Here is a 9473-nt window from a genome sequence, read left to right as displayed (position 1 = left end):
AACAGATTGCTAGACAAATAAATATAAACATAGGCTTAAAAAGGAATTTTCAACTGGTTAAAACTTGTTGACGACAATTTAGACGCGAGATTTAAATAATTTAATTAATACTAAAGTTTTGTTTTTGTTTGTCATAATTAGTCTTTAGTAATTTCATGGATGAACAAAAAGAACGGCCAAAAGAACGACCAATGTGTAATTTGAACTTTCTTAAATTTACAAAAAATTCAAGAATTAATATTTCTATTGATTAAATTCTTGCTATCTCTCAATCAACCTACATCACAGTGTACGATGCGCTTAGAATGGTAATCGTAATCAAAATTTTTATTTGCGTATTAAATATGTATTTATTCAAAGAGAATGCATTGAAATTGAAATTGAAAATAGAAGTCTATACTCTATATGAATTCATTTCGGTCACTTTTCCGATGTTAATTTACAAGTGGTATTATTATTCAATTTTACGTCAAATAAGGTAGGCATTCGATTCCTATTCAAATTAGACATGTTATATCAAAAAGTTTCCATATTAGACATGAAAGTCATATTAAATATATATAAGCTACTCCCTCCGTCTCATATTAATAGTCATGGTTACTAAAAATAATTGTCTCAAATTATTTGTCATTTTAGAAGTTCAAGACCAAATTGATTATTTTTTTTTCTTCTTTTTTACCTTTAGTAATAATTATTCTTGAAGATAGAGATAACACATAAATAGAATAAATATTCAATGAAAATAGATTATATTTTAAGACAAGGATAGAATAGTCTAATCTCTTTTCTAATTAATATTTCTTAAAGGGCGTGTAAAAGAGAACACAACATATAATATGAGACGGAGGGAGTATAATATAACCATCTTAATAGGTAAAACTCTAAAGTTGGCGTAGTTACTGTTTCCACTTTATTTTGTTCTTTTGCTCGAGTTTTTTTATTTTAAACAAAATTTGACTACGAATACAATTCTTGGTAATACCTTTGACATACACAACTTTACAATATATTGGACTTTAACCTTCATTGAGATTGACACATAGAATTAATCTTTGAAAAAGAACATATATGTCGAGAAAAATAAATTACCTCAAGAAATATATACACAACCAAATAATTAATAGAAGAATGGTTATTGTTTCGCTGTGTAAAAGTACTATACCAAATTGAAAATTGTAGAATAAATTGGAATGGTTGATAGCATTACTATGGTTAAATGCACCAAATTAAACCTCATATACATATTCTAAAAACCCTAAAGTGAATTCTAAACCTTAAAAAAAAGAAAAGAATCTCCAGCCTAAAGAATCTTTAAGCGAAAATAACATGGGTATTAAAAGAATCTCAAACCTAAAGGACTAAAGAATCCAAAACAAAACCTAAAGAATCCTAAATCTAAAGAAACGTTCGGCACTAAAGAGCCGTAAACCTAAATAAATAAAGAGAAGCAATATATAGCCAACAAAAAACGGTAATACACGATAGTTTTTCATTTTTTGTCCCACAAAAAAATATTTATTGGTTACAATTACAATTATATCCAACGTAAAATACACTTATGAAGGATAAAAAAGACGAACGACATTTCGATAGGGGTTTCATGCTTTTAATATAGTATAGATTATCTAAAAAAAAATAGTGGTGATTGCCTATTATTAGCTATTATTTTTTTAAAGCGGCAATAGTGTAATTTTCCCAAAAAATAAAGAGGCAAACTAGTATTCACCTAGGACCAGCTTTCCTATATGGACCAAACCAAGGTAGTAAAAGTTTTCAAATTTAGTTCTGCTCAAGTACATCACGTTAAATCCAATAAGTGTCATTTAGTTGGGCCGAAAACTTACAAAATCTCAAGAAGTTTAAAAGAAACGCACAATGCATAAAAGCAGGCTCAAATTACAGGCCTCCAACAATAGAAGGGCCCAATAGATACCCTAGAATTCCCCCAGCCCCATCTGTTCCATATAAGTTCCTCATAAACCCTAAAACAATGTTGTCCACCGGCCACATTTGTAGAGAGAGAGAGAGAGAGAAATCGGCGAAGATGAAGTACAATCCAAGAGTATCCTCCTCCCGCCGCAAGAACAGGAAGGCTCATTTCACGGCACCTTCCAGCGTTCGTCGCGTGTTGATGAGCGCACCTTTGTCCTCCGACTTGCGATCCAAGTACAACGTCAGGTCTATGCCGGTAAGGAAGGACGACGAGGTTCAGGTTGTTCGCGGGACCTACAAGGGCCGTGAGGGCAAAGTTGTTCAAGTTTACCGTAAGAAGTGGGTGATTCACATTGAGCGCATTACCAGAGAGAAGGTTAACGGATCTACCGTTAACGTTGGTATTCACCCGTCCAAGGTTGTCGTCACCAAGCTCAGGCTCGACAAGGACCGTAAGTCTCTTCTTGACCGTAAGGCTAAGGGTCGTGCTGCTGCTGATAAGGATAAGGGTACTAAGTTCACCGCCGAGGATATCATGCAGACCGTTGATTAGTTTTTCTGCTACCTCTTTTGTTTCTGTTCTGTTATATTTTATTGCTATTGCTACTTAGTGCTTGTTGGGATAACTAAAGAGGGTTTTTCCGAGACTCTGAATTTTCTGACAACAGTATGCATTTTTTGCTATAATCAAATGTCATGTCATTCTCGTTAAGTATTGTGTTAGCTACATTTTTATCTGTTGCCCTGTGTCTATTTTCCTTGCTACTTATAAAAAAATGTGGTTTTGTTCTGCTAGTTTGCTTGCTCTACTAGTTTATGCATTAAACATGTTAATGGCACACTCAATTAGGTGATTAGTAGTTAGGCATTTGATTTTTTGGAGTAGCTTATATAATAGTGCATACAGTTGTTAAAATGCCGCGCCTGCATTTGTGTGTTTGATCTAGGTTTGAATTGTCTATTTGTAGTTCAAAACTATGTAGATTTTGAGCTATATTTGGGTTTCTTATCAAAAGTGATTGCATACTTTGCCAACTATCTAGTATGTGATTGCAGCTCTGCTGAGAGCTGGTGTGATGATTCTTCATTCACTAATAACTAAATCTAATGCTTGATTTTCTTTGGAGCCGGAAGCTCTAATGTACTTGAATATTAGGCAGGAGGTGATATATAAAATCAGTATAGTCTGATTGATGATTGTGTCTTGCCGCATTTTCTGCTTCTGAAGCAGCATCTCCATCAGTTAGTGAGCTAGCTGCTACTTCTGCTAGAAGTCATCTTTAATACTCTAGTTTTTCTCTCCTATACCTTCACTGCTGCATTACCTTTGACAACTCAAAGTAGGAGTGGTTGATGTTTGAAACCATGGATGGTCTTTTTCTCATATGTCCAAGTCTTAGACATAAATATCCTGTAGTTGTGTGACGGTGGGAGGTACTAGGTAATCCATGGAATTAGTTGAAGTGCTCACAAGCTGACTCGGTCACCACCTTTATCCAAAAAAACAATTAGGAGTGATTGATGCAATGGTGAATTCAAGTTTTTAAGCATTTAGGTGGAGATTAATGATATATCCACTTTTCTTTATAACAATGAATTTAGACTTGGTATTTATTTTATCATCAATTATTTATATGCAGTTCGAATTGAAAGTCTGTTGCACCTACCATCAGAATTGTGTATATGCTCCTGTTCTGATGATTTGGGTGGAATAGAACACAAAAGAAAAGCTTTGAACTGTGAGGCACTAGACTTGTACTGTACAAGTTTACATACTTCCTATAACGATACTTTTTTTCCTGTATTCCCTCGAAATTGCATAATCGATTTGATTTGGTCACTTCATATTAGTACTAGTCGACAACATAGTTTTTCTAATTTTGTTTGGCAGTTTATGTCCTTTGCTTAGAGTAGTCTCACTGTGTAAACTTAGATTTTCTCGAGTTGTAAGAGGTGGTTGTTGTCTTGTCTAGTTGATAGATCATACTTCCACGCTGCAATTTAGCTGAGACAAACATTTTGTGCCTTCAGACTCCCAACATATAACCAGTCGAATCACCTCAATGATATTCTCTTCCCACAGTAGCACTTGAAAAATGCCCAGAGCAGTATGCAAAGTTACAGGACAAAATAAAATGAAAAACAAAGGATTATTTGGTCTTTGAAATGAAAGCGGATAATCCAGTCAATGGACGATGCTAGAACATTACCAGAGTAATAGCAAGGTTAAGTTTAAGAGCTTTTCCTCTCTTGCAGTTGCAATTGCGCTCCAAGATAACAATTTTGGTTCGCAAACAACATTTCATTCTGAGCTGTAGAGCTAGTGGTTCTGTTTTTTAGAAAAGCTGGAAGTCTTAACTTAGCTTTCGCTTTCTACGAGTAATCTTTAGGCATAACACCAGATAGTAGACAGATCAAAGGCAGTTTATATGCAAATGTACTTCCAGTTAGCATAGGTAAAGAATTTAGTACTATGTGAAAGGAGTCTGGTCTAAAATGACATAGGTAACGTAGTAGGGATGGTATGAAACTTCTTTCAATAAGTTTCATCTAGTAGTACATTTTTAGCCACAGAGCACGTGGAAATGCAATTATTGAAAGCGCTTCACAGCGAGGAGGCTAAGACGCTCAGTAGGCTCCGAACTTATTTTCGGAATACTAGGACTGGAGCTTATTCAGTTTAAACGACAGATTATCTAAATCACAGCAAGCAAATCCAAAGAACACAATTTAGCAATTGAAGAGATCAATTTAGCAAGTTAAATCTAAATTTATGCAATCGGTATGTCAGCTATTGCATCATGCCAAACAAAAAAACTCTTCCAGAGGGAACACAAAAATCTCTTCATCTCTATACTTTCTCAAAAGGGAATGAAAAGACAAGGAAAACTAAAAAAAAAAAAAAGACCATAAAAAGGTCCTAGTATCGGAGCAACTCTTCCAGAAATCATTTAATCTGTGAAAAAAACCACCAGTTTGTTGAACTATTTATTGAGCACTTGTCCTCCAGGCACTACCCCAAACAAATTTTTGGTTGTACACATCCGAAGATGCAGTTCAAGGCTTAAGAGCAAGGGCCACACCAAACCTGGGTGTCTTATCCAAGGCCTTGGTGTCAAACTCACTAGAAATAGTCAACAATGACTTCGGAATGAGCTCATGCTGCAGTAGAGCCCCCAGCTTGCCATGATTATTGAGCTTGAGCTTCAGAATTGTCAGGTTATCAACAGCATATGACCCTCCAACTGTGAAAGTGTTCTCATTTGTGGAGAACCTTCTAGTGATCTCGCCCACAGCAGCACTCTTCTTCACTTCATCTAGATGATGTATATATGATGCCTTTATCGTGTCCCCTTTGTCACCCCTGAGGAAAAAAAGTAGAGCAACAGATATGTCAAACTTAAATCTTCTTAAAATTTATGCTTTAGTTTCATAGATATACAAATGCTCACACTGATTAACTTACAGTATTATAGCAGCACAAGATTCTGGTTTTGTCACACTAATGCCAGCAGTATATTTTGCAAGTTTATCCCCTGCAGTATCATAACTCGCCTCTGCACCGATGGCGAAAGTGGGAGTACCAAGCGTGACCGAGAGATCAGCTGTAGGACTTTGATTCAGACTGACAGCTGTACTAAAGGCAGCATGATGGTGATAGTACTGAACCTCTATCTGCAAGAACAACCAAATTCAAGTTTCAGAGGGGAAACTTCTATAATTTCTGGCAATTGATCATAGCAATAACATATGAGTAGTTTTCACCTTGCCAGAACTGTAATCAGGGAACTTCAGAGAGGCAATAGTTTTTGTTGAGGGGACGATGTCGTTGAGAGTAAGAGTAGTTGAGATCTGCAAGCAAAAGGTTGAAACGTGAAGACGTAAAACAGACAAAAATGACAAAGAGACGGGTATGGTTCTGATTTCTGCAAAGAAGATCACGGCATGAGCAACTCACGTTTGACCCTGTATCCACTTTGACATCAATCAAAGTGTTCTTATATTTGTACTGTGCTCCAACATCTCCAGTTGAAAGCCCTCCCTTCTTTACAGCAGTTGATGTAAGGGCCTATATCGAGGAATCAAGATTAAAGAACGGGAAATTGGGAATTCAAGTTGATCTATTAATGTGGAAAAACAAAATAGAGAAAAATTTTGCACATAAAAAGCTCAAACTATCTACTGGAGCCATTTACTTTAGGAAAAAGGATTTTTCTCAAGTCAGCCAAAAACAGGTGCCACCTTAAGGTGAAAAGGCTAAATGCTTTAAGAATCATCCTGTATTTTAGAAAATGGCCATATGGGAGCTTACTCAAACTCTTTCTGTATCATTTCCTTTTTTTCTTTCTTTTTGAGCAACAAAGGAGATTATTTTATTTCTAAAAAGTACAGCACCAAGAGACTGCTATCATCAGTACAGAGATGGGACTAGAAGATTGTGCATGGATCTTAAGCAATATCCTAAGAAAGGCAAAAACCATATGATACAATGAGGCCATAAACTGCACAAGCTTCTCAGTACCATGTGCACTCTCTTGTCTGTACCAGAAAGATAAGAAGTCTGACGCATTGAGTTTCAATAAGCATGTAAACACCAAAGATTAAGTTTAATTGCTCTTTCCACGCATTGTCATCTTTTTTTCCTTTTGAGCAGGTGGGGTGGGGTGGTGGGGCTAAAGGCATCCAGATGAATAGAGGCATGGCAAGGTGCAGCTTGCATTGGGAGGGGTGGCTGGTGTTGGGGAAGAATGGGTGGTCTAGTGGGGAGAGGGTTATACGAGGCTGGGGTTTGGAAGGAGAATGGGAAGGGTGCTTTGATTTCGGAAAGGAGGGTGAAGGTCTGGCAGGGAGGGGCTTGCAAACTGTGATGGTGGAAGGGAGACAGTGCATGGTGTGTTCAGGTTTTGGGAAGGTCCAAATGGAAGTGTTCACACATTCAGTTTGGGTAAGGGTAGGGGTGGCTTTTGTAATGATGAGGAGAAGGCACAAACGCACAGTGGTAAGAAGAAGGTACCATTAGGGGAAGGGGAAGAGGAGAGTTGACTGTTGAGTGACGCAATTACAATTTTATCTGGCTTGGGATAATCATCTACTTAAAGTCAACTAATCTGTCTTCCCTATTATTTTTAAGGTAAATATGATTAGCTCTGTCGGAGTTTTCATCATTTTAAACTTTCTCTAGATTCTCTAAATGAATGTTGATGGTATAAGAGATCATTTCACAACATATCAAGTTAGAGGAGAGGTCTCATGTATTTCATGAAATAGAGTGGACATTATTTTGCTCGACCTGACGAGAGGTCAAAGAAACGACCCTAATATATATATAGCTCTTCAAAAATTGGGTAAAAATTGTCTGCTTAGAAAGTTTCTAATGGTAGTTTGCTCATTACTCTTCCATAGTAGGAAGATAAAAAGCCAATAATCAAAATCTCGCCATTTTCCGTACTCAGAAACTGCAAGAATAGGTACTGCAAGAATAGGAATATAACGTACATTTTCATTTTATGTGGCTCCCTCCATTAAGTTGGACTTTCTCAAGAATTTGCTACTTCTTTTTTCAACATCAAGAACAAACTCCGGCTAAAGCATATCTTTAATGAAAATATACTTCAGACAAATACGGCAAATAAACAACGAAAAGAAGAGGTAGAACTTTCTCTTTGTGTCTTGCCAAATCAATACTACTTAAACACCTAGTGTTGACATCAAAATTCTACAGCCTTTTGTTTCAGCTTCAAAAGTATAAAGGAACAAGTCAATTGTTAGAATATTACTGCATCTACAGTACCAAATTATTGAACAACATCTTGTGCCAAGTTTGAAGTTCCCAAATACTAAGGTATAGCATTGGTCTCCACTCTCCGCTTGTGTAAATTTTGGTCTTCATAAAATATCAACAGCTTTAATATTTTTTGATGTCCGAGAAATCCATCTAGAGTCTACCCTTTGGCCAATTCAGCCTTCGAAAATCGGGGAAGATGGTCCCACCCCTCTACCCTTCTCCGCTTAAACACCAGAGTTAGTTTGCTTGGTGCAGAGTTGTGACCTAAGACACAAGTCCCTCAACCTTTGAGGATTGAGCTAATCCCGGAGGGGGCTAAACAACTCTAATATTTTTCTTTGAAATGGAAGTATCAACAACTTTATTTACCACAAATGATGAAAAAATATCCTCCTTTACCTCAAATGATTAAAACACATCCCCTGGGAGACGCATATCATTACTCCGATAAGATATCACAGGAATCAAGGACTGAGCTAAGTTAAAGGTGATGTTTAATCATTTTGTGAGGTAAACGGAAGAGATGGATTGAAATTTTAGCTGCGATATAGAATCAAAGGTATATCACACCTACATAGTACGGAATACAATTTCTGCAATAGAATCAACAATACCCTTAAAAAAATTGGAAGCTACAATTAAATCCATTTTTACTAGATGAGATACGTGGTGAGTAAAGATATAATGGCTTTGCTAAACAGCATTATCCAACTTTTATGTTCTGTAATTAAAGTTTAAATTCACGCACTGTTATTTTAGAATAAAAAATTCAAAACGCACCTAAGAAAAGGCCCTAACATCTTAAAATTTATGATAGGCGAATAGCTGTTTCTCCATAGCTAAAGATAATCCGCATCATACTGAGCAACAGAAAATTCTCAATAGGAAAAGGAGTTAAAACGCTGGATCAGGACTTCAAGCCAAGTGACAACTCAAACCATGAATTCACTATAATAAGAAGATTGCATAAAACCCTAAGCGTACAAATTCCGCACCTAAATAAACCAAAAATGAGATTCTCGCCGGCAATGATATGAACTATTACGAAATAAAGGCGAGAGCTAAAAGTCAATAAAATCGTACCACTCCAGTGTCACTGTAAGTTGAAATAGATAGTTTCTGATCGGAGATATAGTCCTTTGTCAGCAGATCTGTCAATTTTAAATAAAATATCAGGCGAGTTGTCAGTATATGCATCTATATATGATAATTCATCTGCTTAACTAATATAGTCATCGCTCATGAGTAACAAGATTGAAATTAAAATGAAAAGAAGATGAAAGTTCATTAAATGGATCGAAAAATCACCTCTGGCTTTCTTGCCAATATCAGAGAAAAGTCCAGGTCCCTTGCTCATTTTCTCACGGAAAGTGGTGAAAATTCGTATCAACTATAGAGATAGAGAGAGAGAGAGAGTAGCGTAGCAAGGCGGAACGTGAAACTGGAGCTGAGAGGGAACTAAAAAAATATTGAGGAGAAAAGGTCCGATCAACACCAGAACGTGACAGTTTGTGGTCGCCAACATGGATCCAATATAGACCGTCATTTTAATCGGACGGCTTATATTTGTGGTCTGGTCTATTGGAAATTTCCTTGGTAAATGTGTGACAACTGATTTGAATCTTCATCAAGTCTCAACAATTATTACATTATTAGATGAAAAAAGTAAATTAAAAGAAGGTTCTTCTGATTTCTTAAAAATATCCGACAAAATTGTAACAATAAAAAGAATCAGCATTGTCCCATTCGTATAGTT

General features: G+C 36.3%; 2 protein-coding genes across 2 annotated transcripts; one reads left to right on the top strand and one right to left on the bottom strand.

The window, feature by feature from the left end:
- Positions 1 to 2044: 2044 nt before the first annotated feature.
- Positions 2045 to 2485, top strand: LOC107826309 (large ribosomal subunit protein uL24z-like). Its single transcript, XM_016653270.2, has one exon. The coding sequence runs from the start codon at positions 2045 to 2047 to the stop codon at positions 2483 to 2485; it is 441 nt and encodes a 146-aa protein (XP_016508756.2).
- Positions 2486 to 4682: 2197 nt separating this feature from the next.
- LOC107826311 (mitochondrial outer membrane protein porin 2-like) lies at positions 4683 to 9216 on the bottom strand. Its single transcript, XM_016653271.2, has 6 exons — positions 9026 to 9216; positions 8801 to 8868; positions 5891 to 6001; positions 5698 to 5784; positions 5399 to 5607; positions 4683 to 5296 (listed from the first exon to the last, which is right to left on the bottom strand). The coding sequence occupies exons 1-6, from the start codon at positions 9072 to 9074 to the stop codon at positions 4990 to 4992; spliced, it is 831 nt and encodes a 276-aa protein (XP_016508757.1). The 5' UTR covers positions 9075 to 9216; the 3' UTR covers positions 4683 to 4989.
- Between the last annotated feature and the right edge of the window lie 257 nt (positions 9217 to 9473).

This window comes from Nicotiana tabacum, chromosome 17, assembly GCF_000715075.1.
Source record: "Nicotiana tabacum cultivar K326 chromosome 17, ASM71507v2, whole genome shotgun sequence".
Taxonomy (NCBI): Eukaryota; Viridiplantae; Streptophyta; class Magnoliopsida; order Solanales; family Solanaceae; genus Nicotiana; species Nicotiana tabacum.
The sequence above is the reverse complement of the archived record's forward strand: the minus strand, read 5'-3'. Positions and strand labels throughout refer to the sequence as shown.